The 20,410-nt window shown below is 41.3% G+C and overlaps 1 protein-coding gene across 2 annotated transcripts in view; it reads left to right on the top strand.

Moving 5' to 3' along the window:
• The window catches only part of robo1 (roundabout, axon guidance receptor, homolog 1 (Drosophila)), a 229,307-nt gene that overhangs the window by 10,180 nt on the left and 198,717 nt on the right, over positions 1 to 20,410 (top strand). For both annotated transcript variants that reach the window (XM_031863467.1, XM_031863469.1), the window contains exon 2: positions 10,056 to 10,180. In XM_031863467.1, the coding sequence (XP_031719327.1) occupies positions 10,093 to 10,180 (88 nt within the window). In that variant the 5' untranslated portion in view covers positions 10,056 to 10,092. The remainder of the gene's footprint in view (positions 1 to 10,055; positions 10,181 to 20,410) is intronic.

Genomic DNA, 20,410 nt, shown 5'->3' with positions numbered 1-20,410 from the left:
TGATATGAATACATTTTACACAAGCTCAAATCAGTCATTCTCGCTAATTACAGGGTGCGTGATAGCTCTAATTGGTGATTGTGTGGCTGCCTGTGGATGATACACTATTGCTGCTGCTCCTATCTGTGCGCCCCGGCTTAGGCTAATGTGATGAAATCCTCATGGAGAGATGATGTGCTCTGCTGAAGGCTGACAGTCCCGAAGAAGAGGGCTCGCCGTCTCAGAGGCTTGTTGAACACGTATATGTTCAGGACCACTGCTCCTGTCTGTCAGCACAGAGACGGTACAAACCCACTGTGTTCTCATTATCTACCTGAGTTTTTATTTCTTTATTTCCTGCTCTGTGTCGATCTCTGCAGCTGCAGCTGTTTATCCCAGTATAGTTCTCATGTCTAATATCACACATTTGATCCTTGTTTGTCGGAGCATGAAAGTCTACCACTATGAGTTGTCGGGCCAGTGGTTTGAATGTGGCAAGGGGATGGAAGGAGCTGTACCACTTTCAGAGCTTTTTAAACAAGTCCATCTCCTGACATACACACACTATCACTTCCTGTATTTGGCTGACAGTTAAAATTTGGAAAGATAAAAGTAAAAATCCTTCACTTTCACTCCTAACCTCAAGGCTAGGGATACAAAATATCTATCCAATGTCTTTTGACAACAATACAACATGTATAGGATAAAGGGGTAGTCCAGTGGTTTAGTATTGTTCTTACAAAACTTACAAGATACGTATTTATTATATTAATAACACAAAGGTCAAATTCAAAGTAGGCTGAACTATAGACTTATTCCTATTTGAGTCAAGCTTTCAAAGCTCCTGCAATCCCCATAATGCAACACTATACTATATTTAATTCAACAACTCATCAAAATTCAATGAAAAAATAGATAATATCTTTGATGTTTTGTGATCTGACGCCCCTATTGGCAAGACGACATCATTTGTCTGTAGTTTACAAAGCCTTTACAAATCACTGTTGAAAACAAAATGTGTTTATGATGTGACATTAAGGTAAAGGTGTGGTTAGGTTTAAACACCAAAGTGACTTGGTTAGGTTTAAGGAAAGATGTTTGGGTTAAAATGACTACTTTATTAAGGTCAGTTTATCTTCATTGTCATGGTGTTAAAGGTGTTTTGTTGAACCAACCCTCCAACCTGACCTCCTCCCTACACTCGACAGATGTTGTTTTAGCAAACTGCTGAAATGACTGATTGAAAGTCGTTCTTTTTGGCATGAAAGTCTCCTTTCATTAGATCCTCTACACTTTTGTAGCAGTTTGTGACACAGCCTTTTGGTTAAAAAAGTTGGTGTCTCAAGGTAACCTTTAAGTACAAACCATGGGGCAAATGAGAGGTAAACTGTTGTCTGGCCATTCCTGCTCCAAGCATGCCTGTGATTAATTATGTGATCCCTTGAAAACTGCTTCTCCTACACTTTGCTGTAAGTAGGAGTAAGTCACTTGATAAATGTGTCTCATTCTTTACTTTTAATTTGTTGAATTTCATTTGCTTCTAGGCTGAGCAAGTTTGATGAATACAGGCCCAGCGTTTTATTGCAAGAATAGCATCAGTACTGCTCTGATGACGTTAACTTTACCTTTAAAGATAAATGAAACGGTATCATTCACTACAAAGACAATAAGCGGTGTGTCACATTATAAACGAGCAAAAAGCAGATATACTGTGGAAGAAACTTTCGGAGGGAAATATGTCTGTGGCCCAATTTGAAACAGACGCCTGCAGTCATGTTGTCTTCAGTCTGTCTGTGTGTTTCTATATTCTGTTTATTCAGCTCGGGGCGTTCTCTGACAGCTGTGCCGAAATGAGCTTCTCAAAGTTAGAAATAGGCTCATGTGAAGTAAAAAAAAAAAAACGGCTTACACAACCACAAGTGTGACACTTCCTACAATACACAATACGCGGGAACTGCCAGCTGCAATCAAACATCGCGTTGAATAGATGAATAAGCAAAACAAGCTGTTACTATGATCTGTACACTGACTGTAAATGTGGAGGATGCCCAGACATTATAGTCTGTCACATGAGCCCCTCTGGAAGCCTTACCTATTTATAAGTTATTACACAGAGCAGGTTGGAATTCATAAGGGCATATGGGAGGCAGAGGGAGATTGCCAGCCACTGTCACTTACAGTGAATGAAACCTTTGCTACCCCCGTCCTCCAGAAAGCGCATCTGAAACACACTATTAACTTTCCCATTGCTGATGTCACTTTTTATTGCCCCATGGTTTCAGGTCTTGCCGAGTTGGCAGGCTCTGCTGCGCTGCGTTCCAAAGCCAGATAGATGCTTGTGTCAGAGCACAGAAATACAGCAATGATGGAGATATTATTCTGAGGGTTTAATTTACCAGAGTGGGTTGGTAAAGTGCACCCTTATGGCGATTAATGCAAAAAGGCTGCTGCACTATGCTTGGGGAAAATCATCCCGTGTCCATCTTTCTGCTGTGTATTGCAACAAAATGCAAATTTAAACACCATAGTACATGAAAGAATGTAGCACTGAAAGTGGGACATATCTATGTTCATTATCCTTGAAATGATATGTGAGGTTAGTACAAATGGTTACCCTGCCAAAGTCAACTTTTAATCCCTTTATCTATACATTTTTAAAATGATATACCCTGAGTATGTTTTTGCATGTCTTTGGTATGGTGGCCGTGACAGATTTTCAAGCCCATTGAGTTAGGAAAGAGGTCAATGGAGTATCTATATGCAGGAACAAGGGAAGTGGAACCTTGATAATGAAAAAAATACACAAGGGTTTGAGTCTAAAGTCTTGGAGCTATCAAGCTCAGTTCAGCTGCTGTATGTGAGCTTGAGTAGTTAAAGTTGATGAAGTTCATCAATTAGAACCACGCGCACAGACATATTGGTTTATGTCACATAATCTACTTAAGGGTGATTCATTACAACTATTATTAATGAGAAATTATTAATGACAAGAGGCCTGTGATTGCACCATGAGGGCTTACACCGACCGCCATGGGACTCGGCGTTGCTTTGCATATGGCAGAGGGTAAAACGTGTGCTGCTTTTGTGCGGGCCACAATAGTGAGTGGCATTTGAACATGCGCCTGCTGCATTGTGCTTGGGTAATTAACATTGCATAATCTACCTGCTTACAAAGCAACTTTTGTAATTAGAGTTATGATTGGAGCAGGATAATGACAGCGATTCTACTAAAGATAATGACTGCTCTTCGCAGTTGCCGCATTGTTTGTGCAGCAGACTTCTGACTTATGGGATAGAAAAGGACACAATAGCCAGACTGACCGCCTTTGTTCCCGCTCAGGCAGACCCAATGACTGCAGACAAATTGCGCTGTGGGACGTCCAAATGATGCCGAGCCAGGGGAAACGGTTCAGACACATGAGAATGGGACTATAATGTAAAAAAACCTCAGCTACCTGGAAGCTCATGGACCGTGCACCTGAGCTCGGACACAGAACCTACAGCTGCCAAGTGCTTTCTGACTGCTATGATACTGTTTCAGAGGGAAAACATTTCTGTTGTGTTGCTCTTAGTTCATATTATATTATGGCTAAGAAATTTAACACAAACCCTGAGAGAACATAAGCTCAGGTTGCTCAGATGGAATACAGTTGGATTGGTATTTAGTAAGCGGCAATATACTTGAATATTATTGTTTGTAGGAATAGCAGACTTTTCCCCAGCTTTTAAAAATGTCTTTATCGTGTATCAGTGCTCAATAAGACTGGATGTTTGTATGGTAATACTAAACATATATATTTTTTTAAATCAAAGAACCATCCATCTGTCTCGTGATGAAAATGGAATTGTCCTTTTAAAGAGACGGTGGAACATTTATTCAAATAAATTAAGAGTTGTCAGAGATGGGATCCCGATAGGAGGCACTTACGCCTGTAGCGTCCGTGGCTTTGCAGTCAGTGGGGACAGGTCCATAGAGCAGACTGTGGACTAATCCATCACCGCCAGCGAGGGGGCTCGGGGCCAAGCGCTTGGCTTCTCCCTTCACGAAATAATCAGCTTTTAATTTATCACAGATCACATTCATGAGAAGACGGATCGCTGCAGGGAGGCCACGTGTGACCAGACCCATCTCCCCAGTCATGCTGGAGCGCTTTCGGCTCTTCTAATTTATTCTAATTTAGTTTCTTTTCATATCTCCATCATTTTGCACAGTTTGAAATGAAGAGACCCTTTACCCTAAATTATAGCCATTTTAACATCTTTCCCAGAATATAAAGCTTCCATCTAGGCCACACCGAACAGTTTCTGAAATAGCGTCCACCATTAAGAACAATTCTTGTGAACAGCCCACACTACATGGCATACAGTAGCAATGAACAGAAAGTGGGGCAGTGAAGCAACGTCTTTCCCTGTGGAATGGATGGAGCATATGCTATTATGTAAGTCAACTGCAGGGCGTCCTAATGGCTTCAGATTTGTTTCTGGTGCCGGTGTGTTGCAACAGTCTGTGCCGTGGCCCCCACAGGAGTGCGGATGATTAGTAGCATGACTTGGAGGAGCACAAGATATGTGATCTATGCTAAGGGGGAAGGACATTTCAGCCACATGTCGTCCACCCTCCCCACCGATCACTTTACTGATCCCGGGCAGGTTAATCCTTTTATTGTAATGAAGTGAGGAAGCATAATGTACTGTGAATGTGAGATGCTTAATCCAGTGTTGGCATTTTTACGAGGAAGGAGTAGCCATGGTGACATGGAGAACATAGTGCTTGAGAGGCACAGGAACTATCCGTCAAAACACGACGCTGACATAGCACAACACGGCAGCACACACTGGAGAAGGAGATTTACATTCGTGTCTATGCTTCAAGACAAACTCCTCTTACTTCTACTGCTCTCCCATCCGCATGTGATTGTGTGACTTTGAACCAGCGCCCTGGAGTCGGTTGCACCAGTTTCTAGCTTTAAACTTGACATAGTTATAACAAGAGTAGCACCTGCTAACTGCCAGTTGGGACAGTTGTAGCCGCAAACTGTTACAGTACAATAATTTAATTCTATATGCACGCTCCGCTGTCACGCTCAACAAAACTCAAAACCAACACCACAGATTTTGACTTGATATGCCTCAAATTGTAAAGGTGGAAGGATTTAGTTTGCCAGCAGTTGCTAAGCATTTATGGAAGGACTACGTGCAAACCTAGTAATGAATCTACAAATAGCAACCCAGTCACATATAAATAATAATGCATCTAGCTCCTCAACAGAACAGTTTATTAAGTGCGAATGAGAAAAACAAATTTGCAACATCTGGGAGCGAAAACCAATGATTCATCGAAGAGCCCTGTGCCCTCTCTATTTTGTCTGTTGTGTTTTACGAGACTCTTAAAGAAATGTGTAGGGGAATAAATTAATGCTGAACTCTGGGGTCAGCAACTTTGTTGTTGATACTTAACTTAAATTGCGCACAATACTCTTAACGCTCTTGTGCGTGGGTGAGCAGTAGTAGTGCAGCAAAAGGCATTGTTGGGTTTTAAAGAACCTGTAAAGAATCTTTCCTCATATCAAGAAAAGTACGGTACAGATGAGCTACTTCTTTTTTTTATAATAGTCATATAGACGGAGAAAGAGTGAAGAGGAGCAATTAATACACAGATGTTTAACGGATATGTTTAAATTATTTAAAGTCTAAATACTCATGTTGAGAGACAGTAATTGTAACTCCTCAAGACCGTCCACAAAGCGACTGCTTTTTAACGCAACCCCTGTGTCAGAAATGAAGGACAATATCTTGTTCTGTGCATTCCCAAGTGCTTCAGTGAAGCTACCAATCAGCAGCCTGCGTTGATCTTTGTCCTGGTAGTTGAATAAAGTTGTGCTGTGCCCCGATAGCAAACCTGTATTCAACCACCAGGATGTATACCTCCGCTGCAGCTAAACAGGAAAACACTACTCATCCTCCCACTGAGCATTTTTCCTTTGGAAATCATCAACCTGCTCCCACCAATCGGGACAAGTTGGTGATGATATTCCAACACGACCGTTGTCAGACTCGGGTTTTGGACACAGCATGGAACGCTGATGCTGTCATGCGTTTTTCAGCACCACGGCTAGCACCGGCCCTTGCGAGGCAGCCTTCCCATCTCTAGGGAGTGAACACTTTCATACTAAAAATACTTAACTAACACTGCTGAAGTCTTATTTAAGAAAGCTAATATGAGTTGATATAAATCATGTAACTGCACCACATGATGTCTTGGAGAAAATGGGAATACAAAACAAAATTAGATGGACAAGAAACAAATATGTATGTATTTTGTTTTTCACTTATTATTATTATTGCAAAGAGATATGTGGCAAATCATACACCAACTGTCCCCTTAATTAGGACCTGTACAATCTATTATAGTTCAATGCAACGGCTCTGTCATAAATTCTACCTTTATGAAGTTTATAATCTTTTTTTGTTGGCATTGTCATAAATGTGTTATTTAGATCAGATATTTGTCATTGAGGTCGTAGTTGACTAGACTACATTACATTGAGAGGTGTAGCGATTATTGTGTCCCTCAGTGAAAATTCATCTTTGGCATTCAAGAGAACAGCACACAGTCCATCCATATACACACAATATATTGACACAAACTACAATGTACAGTCAACATTCAGTAACACAAATACCAAATATACACAAGAGTATTGCATGATGCCCTACACCAAGATGTATTATACTTTTGCTTCCTGCTCTGCCTTACCTCTGGTTCGTCCACGGTAAGAATGTGCAGTGTCCCTCAGAAACACAAAAGCAGAAGATGAAAGAGAAAGAGATTAAGCGGTCAGGAGTAGAGGTCCAGTCAGAGGTAATAAGAAGTTCATTCCTATTTCCAGAGGCCTCCAACTAGCTTCCCCTTAAGTTACCTGCTGCATTGAAATATTTCACCTGCGTTTTGTTGTGTTTTCATCTATGGTATCCAAGATGGTATCCACATTGTCTGTATTATATCGCATAGGCTTTGCTCTGTAAGAGCCTTCGCTATTGGGTTTATCTCCGTACGCCGTCGTGAAGATTATTTTCACGCCCCTTGTGCCCTGCACATGCCTCTCTTACGCTTGCAGTTTCTATTCATAACAGCCGTGTCGTTCTGCTCCCATTTTGTCTTCAGTGTCATACGGTCAACAGGTGAAGAAGTTAAGAAGATGAAGAAGTCCAGCTGTGTCAGTCTGTGTACCGGCTGCCAGATTGGCTACTTCCTCCTGTCGGACCATCCACCTGCGAAGCTGCCTCGGCCGGGCTGGTCCAGTCGGTGTTTGCTTGCCTTTGGAGGCGCTGCGCCATAGAGCAGAATACTTCACTGCGCTTTGTGTTTAAGGTGGCGGGACGGCAGCTGAGCAGTTCACCTGCGACTAACTCAGACATTACGGATGAGCCAGCTGGCTCAGCTCCCTCCATGGCAGACTCTGAGGGATACGGAGCATCTCAAGTGCTGGTTTTTCTCTGTCCCCACCACAGCCAGGAGCCCTGCAGCAGCTTTTTCCTTCTCCGGATCATTTGCCTGCGTCTAAGGCACCTTTTTTTCTTTCAGGACCTGCCGGCATCATAACAATGGTGGCACAGCTGAGAGTCATCACAATGCCGGCAGCACAACATGCACCTGCTCACGGCCTCTTAGACGTCTAACAGCACGAGAAGCTGGCCAGATTTCCTTTGTTCTCACTTCGGACCTTCACTTTTTGCGATAAAGCCCAATAGCGACAGCTCTTAGAGGACTATGCCTATACTCATAGAATCTGGAGTTACAAGATGTTACTAACAAGTTGAGTTTGAGTTTAAGTGCTTAGGTCTTGTAGAAGTGTCACAATGAGAAACCACAGGTTTTGAATGACATCGCCTTGGTTCAGTAGGCATCCGAAAATCAATTTGTGGGCAGCGACTGTTCTGCTGATGGTTCCTGTCTTTTGTGGGAGCTGGTCACTGAGCCAGCAGCAGTGCTTCTTGTCACTGTCTGATTAATTGGCTTCAATACATCCAGCCATCAATGAGTCAGATGAAGAGAGACAATAAGGGCCTTTCAGTGCTCTCAAACTGAATTGGTAGAGAACGCAGAGGAAGCCACTGAAACAAGGCTTGTAAAACACGCTCATTTCCTTTAATGCGAGCGGGCTAAATAATGAGTACAGAGGAAGAGTCATCGATTGGACTGTGATGCATCGTCACATATGCGTTTGCGGTTTTTAGAGAGGATGGCTCAAATATATCTTCCTTTATCTCTAATCCGGCCATTCATTAATCAAATGGAACATGGGTTTTGAATTACGATCCCCACCGCTTGCTTCTGGGTTGAGGAGGCCATGGTAATTGCGTGTATCCCACATTCCCAAACCGAAGACCCTTGGCGACCACTTGTCACAGCCATCCTCTAACTGGTAATTGGGTATTTATCAGATTGCCTGCAAGAAGACGATGCAGTGTTTATCTGACACAATTATCAAGAAGAATGGGGGGGATCCATGTCTGTTGCTCCTCCAGGTAGCCGGTGTGCTACTAGTTCAGGTGGCCAGGCAGAGTGAAAGGGACGTTATCTCTCAGTCTGACCACAGGGACTTCTTTATCGGACATTAAGCTGGGAATACGCTTGTCATCATCGCATGCAAATGGAGCAGTCGTGCAAATACAACACATAATTCTTTGGCTCGGCTGTGACACTGAAGGAATGAGAAGTGACGATAACACACACTGCAACAATGAGCTCCCCCATGGTTGGGATCTGACAGCCTTTTCACAGGCTCTTCTAATTTAAGAACAGGAGCCGCATATAAAGGGGTGCAAAATTGTTCACTGAGTACCCGAAGATAAGATTGGAGAGAAAGCTAGAAGAGCAAATACGTGTGCTTGTGCCTTCTTTCTCCTGCAAACCTATTACAGAACGGAGAGCAAGAGAGAGACGGGAAGAAAAGGATGGCACAAAAAGGAAGAGCTGCCAGTAATAAGTGGCAAATAGTCCATTTGGTGTTGCATGAATTAAAAGGACATGGAAGTTTAGAAGCATTACAGGGACATTTAACACATGATTGGAAAGAGAACATAGCACAGGAGTAGAAAAGAAATGTGGTTTAGGGTGTGAAACCTTTCCGAGCAGCTTTGCTTGGTGAGCATTTTCTTTCCATTGTCACATACATTCACCTTATTTACTGTGGGGAGGCGATGCTTAATGCTTCTCATCATCTCAAAAGATGCAAGGCCTGAAGAGACTGAATTTATGATAAAAAGTAAGTCCATCATATTTAAGTTGAAGCATATCCAATTCAAGGAGTAAGTCATGCCTGAAGAAAAAAAGGGCTGTGAAGAGAAAATCAGAGTGCATAGCAGTGCATAGAGAGGGAGGTGTGAAAGAGAGAGAGAGCGAGAGATACGGAGAAGGAGCAGCCGAGGCTGCCTGGTCTGCTGGATGTAATCAAACAAGGGTGAACAGGTTGTTCCACAGATGGCTGATCCGGAGAATCCTCCGATTTATTTCCATGCTACAGACGGTCCCTGTCACTATCCGCAGGTGATGTCAGCAGAGCGGCATTGTCTCGCACACACCACTAAACTCCGACACTTTTGTCTCACCTGTCTGAAATCAATATGACACAAAGGCATTTGTTGTTTGTGTGTGTGTGTGTGTGTGTGTGTGTACAAAAGGAGATACTGAGTAAGAATTTAGCAACAGAGAAAGTCGATTTGCAATCTTCTTAACATTCTAAGACTGAACTCTCTTCGGATTATAAATTATGGGTTTAACTGCTATACTTTTACAACGTAAAGGAACCTATTAAGTTCCTTTACGTTGTTTATCGTTTGTCATGGAAGCTGCTTTGTATTCACTAATGCTTTAGAATAGCATTAGAAATGCGTCGCTTTAGGTATTATGGTCATGCTGTTTAAATAATTGTTGTTTTGTCCTCCATTTAATTGTAATTTGCACCAGAAATTGAATATCTATTTTTTTTTTTTTCTTCTCTGTTTTTCAACCTAGTGTGGCGCTCAGCAACACAAACAGTCTTTAACTGCTTTCTGTTTACCTCTTTCCCCAGATTGACGCCCAGTGATGCCCGGACAGTGAGCATCATAATGCGTGGCACGTGGTCAGGGGCCACGCCCCTCCTCATAACGGTTCTGCTCAGGCTGGCCCACGGCCAAGAGGTTCCTTTAGTCCCAGGTAAGACATGTCATATTTCTCTGCACCGGCATGTCTTCTCATCCTCAATGAAGGCTTCATTGTCTGTCTCCATCATCATGGTTTGTCAGTGTGTATGTGTGACTGTCTGACTATTATGTGCGTGACACCTTTGCCGTGGCTTTAATGATCTATTATTGCCATGTGAACCTTGTAGTTGCATCAGTCATTTGGCACCAGAATTGCAACCTTGATATTAGCACAATCCACATTTACATCTATTACAGTCTTTAACAAAGGATTTTCTTTGACAACTCACCTGTTTTAGGTAACCATTTGTCTAGCTGCAGTGCAGTACAATGAGAGAAACAGCTTATTGCTTTCTGATTGGCTGGAAGATACCATGCGCCGGGTGTATGCTGAGAGTGGCTCCAGGCTATGCCGATAAGGATGTAAAGAATAGAATGAATGGAGTTAATCTGGGACATTTGTTACTGAGTAAAAGTGAATATAAAACAATTTCAGAATGTGAAAATCCACTGTGAGCCCTCTGTGGCCTGAATGCACTGACAGCAATCATGCCAATTCTGTCAGTGTGTGCAGGACTAGTTCCCTACGTCAGAAACTAGCAGATGTGCAGAAAGATAGGTGGCGTAGCAACAATTCATTCTTCATGTTGGTGATGCTCTGGGTGTTTCCAGTGCGGCAGATGTTGGACTAAACTCTCTGTTGGTGCTAGCTTCCTAACCTGAGGAGAGCTTGAATAGAAGTGGTGTATCATGATTGAGTGTTTGGGGCATGGTTTGACAGAGGCGTCGAGTCTGAAATGTGTTATTGAAGCACTCTGGGGTTTCTGTCAAAAAGTTACAAGGTCATCAATGAATTTCAGATAATCCAGCATCCCAAGTTAAAAAAATAGGGAACCTTGTTTGAGAGCTAGAGGTAAAATGAAAACTTTGTTTTACTCAACTTTTGCAGTTCAGCTCTTAGGGAACAGTCCATGTTGATACTTTATACTGCTAGTGTTGATGGAATTCCATTGACTGTTGGTTTTCATGATTTTGTAAAATTAGTTTAAATGATGCACTTTCCAGGAGAAATAGGCTATTGTCTTGTGGAGGTGTGGACTGTTTTTTTTTTTTACCTTTGCCAGATAAAAACTCCTCAAAATATCTCCGTCTATCATCAATCTACTCTGTTCCGTGTCTTGTTCTCCAAACGATTTTAAATGGGCTTGCTTTTACATGGCTCTTTTGGACCTTTTGAAGAAATGTGTCTTTCTCTCCCATCGGGTCGTGTTATTGAAACGTCTCCCTGTCGCAGATACAGTAAGAGAATCACCTATATGGGTTTCACTGTCACCACACTTGACAGTCCTCTCATGTTGTTGATTTCTCTCCTGTTTCCACCATCGCTCTCATCAGACAGGACGACAGGTCCATTCAGTCCTGCTTAGCGGAGCATTTCACACTCGCTGCTTTTCCGTTATCTACTTTCTCTGGCTCCTTCGCTTCTTTCTATTTGCCTTTCACCTCATTCATTTTCTTGTACCATGTCCATGCCACCGTCTCCTTTCTCACCGCGTTTTCTTCCGCCAACACGATCTAGGAAGCAATTTACTTGTCAGGCAAAAGGCAGTGTGTGGCTCCCTGTACTTTGATTTAACGGTGTGTGTGTGTGTGTGTGTGTGTGTGTGTGTGTGTGTGTGTGTGTGCGCATGTGTGTGAGCACAGGTGAGGGATCACTGCCTTGGCAAAAATGCTTTCAATCACACCCTGGGAGCAGGATTTCTGACTGGCAGCAGTTAGAGCTGTTTTAGGATTGAATTCATCTCCTCGTGCATTTTGCTTAACACTTACGGCATCAAAGTGCTATAACCAAGAGCTTTTCTTATCAGTATCTCCTCTCCCTGATATGCTGTTCTAGTTATGGCTGTAAAGATACAAGGTGATGCCCACAAGAATTGCAAGTGCAGAATGACGTATCCAAGTCTAAGCTTATTGGTGTTGGGAACAAAGATTTGAAAATAGATACCCTTTCTTATGTAAGGCGCTTGACGCTGCAAGCGAAGCGTTCAGCTTCAGCGACAATCCACCCAAAACCAGAGAGGGATGTCAGATCTGAGTCATGGATTGTACTTTCTGCAAATGTGTCAGCATAAAGAAATTGTCATAAATATCTTGATGCAGGGAAGTCTAACTCCGCCAGGACCTTGTGTCTCTCTTTCATATTGTCTCTCAATGAGAGGGAAATGTCAAGGCATCACTTTGATTTAGATTTTCTTTGCGTTCTTGCTGACTGACAGCTCTTTTAATTCTCCTGACTTTTAGTAAATAGCAGCAGTTCCCAAAAGGAATGGCTCCCTGTTCTCTTTTTATTATCGTTTTCATCCTCTGGGTTTTCTGAGGTGCTTTGTTAACTTTCTCAGGTTCATCGCTAATGAGCCAGTATCCTGTGTACCTACTGTCTCACTGTAGGAAAAAAGCACAGAAGCCCAGTATGCTAGGAATTACACTCATATTGAACAATTACGCACCTTATTATTTACATCCGGTGCCAACATTCAACAGGCGTTTGTTTGTTAATGAGTGACTTTTGATTGAAGACTTTTCCCTAACTTTAACCAAGATACTTTAGCTGCATGACCCTAACTTTAACTTAAACATCCTTCATTTGCAATAACTGCAATATTTACCTAAACTTAACCATGTCATAACCAAGCTCATATTGTAAAAAGTGGGAATTTTGGAAAAACGTATTTTTACAAAACGGGTTTGTAGAATCGCCCAGCTTCCAATATGTTCATTTGACCAGATTCAACCTTCAACTAGCCTATGATTTTTTTTAATTTTTTTTACCTCATTTCATGGTGGGGCATACAAGGAAAATGGCTGGTGTTTTTTCAATTTCTAAAGACAAGCATATTTATTCATCTTTACTCTTTCTCGACCAGAGTTGTTTACCTTGCGATTGGTTTTCTCGTGTGAAGCATCATCATTTTCCCATAATGCTCTGCTAATCTTAGTTCAACAGGTGGTGCATATATTTTTCAAGTGGGAGGTGGGTAGTTACAGGAATAGATTTGTTTTATATTCAGTTCAACTGTCCAATTTTGTGTTTTTTTTTATTTTTCCTGCATTGTCGTGTTAATAAAATGATATATCTCAATAGTGTTTGCAGTCTTCTGAGATCTTGTCTTTTGCAGAATAATTATACTGTAGGAAATGTGAAATATTCATAGCTCTGTATGTCTCATGATAGAGAATTTAGTTTACTTTAGGTGAACCTGCCCCTTAATTTGATCGTCTAGACAACCCAACTCCATAACGCGAGATTATTGCATCTTTCATACCACATTGCAACTCGGACAAATTGAATTTACTCACCCTTCTTCCGTTGTGCAAACAACTTAAAACAAACTCTTTTCCCCCAGACCATCCAATTTTATTTCATGCCATGCTCGCACATGAATTCCTTGTTTAAAACATTCCATTTTCCAGGTGTTTTCTCAACTAAAGTGGAAACACAGAGCTGTCCTCATAGATAAGCCGTTCGTCCTCCTACATCCTGTGACTCATACATATCAGTTGGGAGAGCTAGGCCCCGTGTTGCACTGTGGGTTCTACCTCTTCCTTTTACATTCAGTATTCAGCTTGCACACCACCCTGCGGGTGATTAAATATGTGGTTAATACAGCACCATGAGAGTATTGAATTACACAAGAGCCATGCTGACCTTTTTAAATTACAGAACCAATTGTGCAAGACAGCAGAGGAAGTTTATAACAGGTACTGCCAAGATGGAGCCCCGAGGAGAATGGATCTGCCGCCGCTGTCCTGCTGATGCTCTATTAGTGTTCTGCATTATAAGCACCCTATTTGACACTCACTTTGGGTCTCATTGGACTGCAAATTATTTGTCTCTTTGTCTCTCAATCTTGTGTACAAACAGCCATTAGACTAGCGCATTCTTGCAGATGAGCCAAAACACACACGCGCCCTCACACAAACTAATTTGACATTTCATTTCACCGTTGATGAGACACGTATCACTCTTGACACACAGTGTAGCCTCACTCCATAAATCTTGATCACTGGCCTCTTTTCTCGCATGCATCCTTGTCAGCATATTTGCTTTGCTGATATTTGAAGGTCGTTTCTGATGTCTGACCTAATTTGAAGCTAAAGCCAGAAAAATGAAGCAGTCTACTTTGGCACCAGTCGCACTAGTCCATGGAGTCACAGCCATTTTTCAGGGATGGCTGTACTCATCTTCAATCCCCATCGAGAGAATTCGAAGCCTGACTGGCAGCCATACAAAAATCTTTGCTTGGCAAAGGGCAGACAAAAGCTTTTTACCAATGAAGTAGTCAAAATAAAATATCCTGACACTAAAAACCAAGTATTTTTCTCCCCTTGCCAACTTTCAAGAGTGATTTCAGATTGCTTTATACAGCACTTTGCAAAATGCCCTGTAATTGTATTTAGGTGAAAAATCCAGATTTCAACACTGTGTTTTATTCTTCTCTCTCAGGAGAGATTGCGCCATTATTGAAGAAGGAAAAGGACTGAAAGCCTGGCATTTCATATAATGAAATTCTTGTGACCGACTGTTTTTTTTTTTTGTGGAGAACGATACAATTTAGGCACACCATTCATTCCATTAAGACATATTAAAAAGCTTTGTCAAAAAACGGCTAGACTAGTACCTTTCTCTGAGCACTGTCCATACCGATGTCTGAAAGCAAACCAATCGTACTCTTGTCAGTTGAAACTGCACATGTGCTTATCCCAGTTGTCACTCCATGCATTATTTTGTCTTTTCACTTTCCTTCTACAAACGATAACCGATATCGTGCATTCACGGCTATGTTGTGTGTTGTTTGTGGTTTAATCTGTTCCAGCACCAGTATGTAGGATTTATGGTAGTATTTGTGTTCAGGGAGCAACGTGTTTGTTTTTGTGTTGAATGGAATCAAAGCAAGGCATGCTGATGCAATAGTTTACAGTGGAACTAAAGTCATTGTTGGGCGTTTGCAGACAAGGCTTGAATCAAATGTCAGGAAATCTCTTGTGCTTCCTACTGACTGAATGTGGACTATGTCTGAACTGTAGATGGGTATGCACACTTATGGTTTGGTGCAGGACCAATCACTGTGGTATCTGAAGGCCTTACGTCCTGGAGATGTTTTACATTTTCTCTCACTAAGATATAAATGATTTACTGTTGGATTGACGGTTTTACTATTATATGCATTGTCTCTAAGGCCATGAGGTTGATATTTCTAATTTTAAGTAAATTATATCTAACTATGTAGATGGATTGTCATGAAATTTGATAAGTTCTTCCATGTTCCCCTCAGGATGAATTGTAATAACTGCGGTGATCCATTAACGCCTCAGCTCACTGGGTCAAATAATTTTTTTTTCCATAAACTTTGATTTTGAATAAAATACCTGCATTGCCATTCCTGTCAGCCTCAGCTGTTCTTTGTGTTTTTTTGCTATTTAGTAAATGTTAGTGTGTTAATAAGCCAAGAATAAAATCAGCGTATTAGCTGTGAGAACGTTATTACATTAGCATTTAGCTCAAATTACCACTGTAGTAACCTCGCAGAGCTGCTGACATTGATGTAGACTCTCACTACCGTTTATCTTTGCGAGATTTTGTTTTGAAAAATCAATCAGTCCCAAATCCCAATCATAATAAAAGATTTTGGAAGTAATGTTTCCATACATATCATGTGCTATGTGCTACTGCTGTAGGCACATGTTATATTTATGACATCCAATTAAAAATTACATTGTCATTCATTTGTTATTAATTTTTGTTTTGTAGGTGACACACTTACATTTTTTACATAATTTCTTTTCATTCATAACTTATTTTTTTCTCTTGTTTTTGCATTTCTGAGGATGCAATAATTCCATAAAGAAACAATATTAATCTGTTAAAATAATTTAAAAAAATGTTTTTTTCCAAATGAAACGACTTTGCTCACAGATAAGTGTATTGTTTAAAGTATCTGACAATATTCCGCTGTCCTGGGGCATATACAGAGAGCCCAGTGCTTATCATCTGCCTGCCTCTCACTCCATCCGACCACCATTTAATTACACAGCAGGCACAAGCCATTGTTTCCTCATCATACTCCCTCCACCCCCAGGCCATCATTTAATGATGAAAAATCTGCTCCTGGAGGTTTGGGCATTTGTTTTTGTTTTATTATTCACCTTTTTATTTTCTGGGCTTTTCTCTTGTTGTCATGGAGGTGTGTGTGTCAGGGGGTGTTTTTGTACACAGCCGGCTTGTTTCTTTCATATTTTGCTCCGAGGCTTGAAAGTTGATGTCCTTAACTCGAGTGTGCTTTTTCTTTATTCCACACCTTCGGCTACAGCATCACATGTATCCAGGGTGACTTCCCCTTGAACCTCAGCACTGTTGAGGCTGAATCTATAACAAAGTCAGTCCAAGGGGACAGCGAGATTTAGGGCAGGGCACACTTTCTGTAAAGAACCAAAAGCAAGACATCAAGGTGAACTCTAATTAGACTGAAACAAAGTTTGATAATATCAGATGCTTTAAGTAATTGCCAACAGTTTAAGCAAGATCAACAGAAATGGCTGAAGCTGTAATGTCATCAAAAAATTTTACTGACTAATTTAGCAATCATTACCACCTACACACTTACAACCTCTTAAGCATACTAAGTAAAAGTTAGGCCATTCTTAATCTAATTCAGAACATCCTTCAAGCAGCAACATGACATTTTTCTGTTGAATATTCATACAATATAATAGTTAAAATAAGGATTTGTGGATGAAAATTCCCCTTGTCGTGTTTGAATGTGACAAAGAAAAACACAATGAACTCGCTTCCCATTCTACATGATTGCTTTTAAATCAAATACAAAGTGTGGGAGCAGTTAATGTAATAATATAATCGCTGCATATGCAACCCCACCATACTGTGTGTGTGTGTGTGTGTGTGTGTGTGTGTGTGTGTGTATACACATCTATGCATGTGTGATATGTTGTGCTGTGCATGCAGCAGAGTTTAAGGATTTCCATAGAGACATGACATAGGCACCCCGTTCCTCAATCTACCCCACACCCACCCCCTCACACACACACACACACACACACACACACACACACATCCCTCTTACAGGGTTTGTGCTGTAGGGCTGTGGGAGAGTGTCATCGCACAAATGAATTTCTCCTCACATCCCTCTCTCCATTAAAGAACCTGTTTGTGCTCCTACAGCAGCACGCAGCAGTCCCCCTGCAGCTGTTTGTGCTCTCGGACACAATATAAGACCGTGTCTCTCTTGCCACATTCACTTTTTAAAAATTAACTACCGTTCATGCATGTTAATGGATGATTTTAAGACTTTCCTTTTTGCCCTCAAGTCATTTGATTTTGTTCAGATTTTGTCAAATCACTTGTGGAGGCTTTCTTGCTTCCATATTGTAGGTATATGAAGTATATTTCCAGCAGGCAAATCCAAACAGTAATAATAACTTATCCTTTAAACACAATAACATCATAGTAATTAAAAAAAAAAAAAAAAGGTTTAACTCAAAATGTAATATTACCTATATGAACTATTTGCCTTAAAGAAATGTTTATATTATTCAACCAATCTGCAAATCTTTGTTTTATTCCTATGGGTCCAGCACACTTTAATTCAGTCATATTTGAATTGGAAGTTGAAGTTTTAAAGGACAGTTAGTCTCAGCAAGAAACATTTGTCAATTTTCACACACTCAGGAGCCGTGTTGTTCTGGTTTAACATGTGATGAGGCGCGCAACAGGCATCCGTCTCCACAAACTGTCGATTTGGATGCTGTACTCAGCTGTGCAGATTGGGCACACTGAGGGAAATAGCAGACAAACTGAGCAACATCCGCCATTGGAAATCTATGTGTCTACTATGTGTACTTGCTTGGCAAGACAATGAACATCTCTGTTTGTCTCCCCAGAAAAATCCCATACAGAGATATCCAGACATATTTGTTGATTTTCTCTTTATGGCCAAGGCAATTTTGGCTAATCAGAATATGATTGTGTGCACTCCTCATTTATGTTCATCTGTGTGTGTGTGTGTGTGTGTGTGTACAGTGGAGTGGATTAGTTAGCACAGCATGAAAAGTTTTTAGATTTAGGGGAAAAAGCAGTTGGATGCAAATCCCTGCAGAAAGACGCCGCTTAATCTTGATGATCCATTGAATTTGAGCTTTAAAGACTCAGTACCACTGGGTATTCTGTGCATGGAGCCTAAATGGCCTTTGTAAAGTACTGAATTGCGAGCTCAATTTCCCATGCACGCTCATCTTTTCCCTTTCCTATTCGAGACAAGATATTGGAGATGATCCCCCTATTCTGGCAAGTGGCCGTTTTAAATGGAAGCTATTTCAGCTCTTTCATTTGTCAATCAGTCTGAAGAGTGAGTCTCCAACGGTGGCTCAATGTGAGGCTGTAATTGTCAGCGTCCCCTTCTGCCCAATGCCCAGCGCGGTGTTTTGCATCTGAAAGGATCCTGAAAGAAGACTTGAGCGCTGAATTAATACCCAAACCGCCTTTTGTCTCCATCACTTTGGCTTTTGCTGCCATGAGACACTGAGACACAGACATGCAGACAATCAATGAGGAAGAGGAGAGGAGACGAGGAAGGAGGGGGTCTGGTCATTTTTTTTTTAACCTCTTTCTCAGTGAAAACTGCAACAATCAGCTCAGGGGGTTGGACGTGTAGGTGCCTTCCCCGGTGTCCATCTTTAGTGAAGACTGATAGAAAGATTGGGCGGATTTTTTACTATCCATCCTTTGTTAGAAATAGTCTCAGATGTAAAGATTGCTGATCACCAAGTCAAATCTTATTGGAGGTGCTTGAGCTAAGATTCAATGCATATTATAGGACATGCAACACACACTCTGATCAATAAATCAACCACCACTGACAAATAATGCCCATTATTCCTTGTTTCGGTATATTCAGATGGCCTCGTCCCCATTAGTCGCATGCCCTGTGTACTTATACACACTCAAATACAGACGCTTTTGTGATTGAACCATAAAAAAACCGTGCTGGTGCCGCCCAACTAGCCTACTAGTATTAAAAAACACAAATGATACATCGTGATTTGGGGAAGTTGAAAAAGGTTGAACTTTATGCAAAGCACCTCTAACGCGTGGGTCTGACAACCAGGCATCCACCAGTGGTTTTTATTCTCACAGTTGAAGTGTTGTATTATAGTATTGTTACGGTTCACAGAGTTGTTTTCTACTCAACTACGATCTAAGATCTGTCTTTTTATATGTTGTGCAGTGTGGAAAAGCCAAATTAAATCCTTCCTAATTCAAAGATGTGAAACAATAAAACGTAAAAACTTCCAGGAGAGAGTGAACGCTTTTACAGACGATGTGTCTGTTTGTGTGAATGCACTGTAAAACACCGAGGGGGTAGCCAGGCTGTACCGTATGCTGTGCTGTCGAGACTTCCCAATGCTGAGGTGTGCAAAATATGTGTATGTGTGTCTGTGTTGGTGATGTGAAATATTAATGTGCATTGTGCTACAGCAGAAGGTCAGGTGCATGGAGAGAATATGGATGGAGTCTAAAAGTCAAAAACAGGATTTAGTAACTTAACTTCCACACAGAGTACTTCTCACACATTTTAAACTTTGTTGGAATGAATACTTATTCCCGACATGGCATTTTGCAATACGAAATCCAAGTTTGCCTGCATATCAACATCAACATTCCAGTCACAGCTGCGTATGTGGTCCCGGTCTACCTTTCCATTCAGAGAAACGATAACCAAGCTATGATTCTACTGGCCGGCTGATAGTCGTCCGTCAGGCAGCCCGGCATCAATTGTGTTTTTAGGAAATGAAACGCTGCTATTTTATGAGTTTCCCTTATCTCCGCTTAATGTTGTTGTCCCAACTGCACCCTCACAATCTCCACAGGCACTCTTAGCCCAGTTAGAACACGATGCGGTCTACGGCACACGTAATGATTTGGATAAGAAATGTTCGGGGACATTGGGAGATATGGATTACTGTCTACACTTAAGAAACTTTCCTGTTTTGATATAATAGTAGCTAAGAGGAAAGATTAAAAAACAAAAATGTCTCTGCTTCAATTTTGAGTTATGGCCAGATGATACCATAACGTTTGACTCTGTTTGCCCTTCTTTATGACTGTCTCTCCCTAAACGTTGATACGTTCCTCACAGTATCATACTCTCTTTTCCTGCATGACATGAGG

This window comes from Anarrhichthys ocellatus, unplaced genomic scaffold, assembly GCF_004355925.1.
Source record: "Anarrhichthys ocellatus isolate YVR2014 unplaced genomic scaffold, GSC_Weel_1.0 scaffold29, whole genome shotgun sequence".
Lineage (NCBI taxonomy): Eukaryota > Metazoa > Chordata > Actinopteri > Perciformes > Anarhichadidae > Anarrhichthys > Anarrhichthys ocellatus.
Note: the sequence above shows the minus strand (reverse complement) of the source record. Positions and strands in the feature narration are given on the sequence as shown.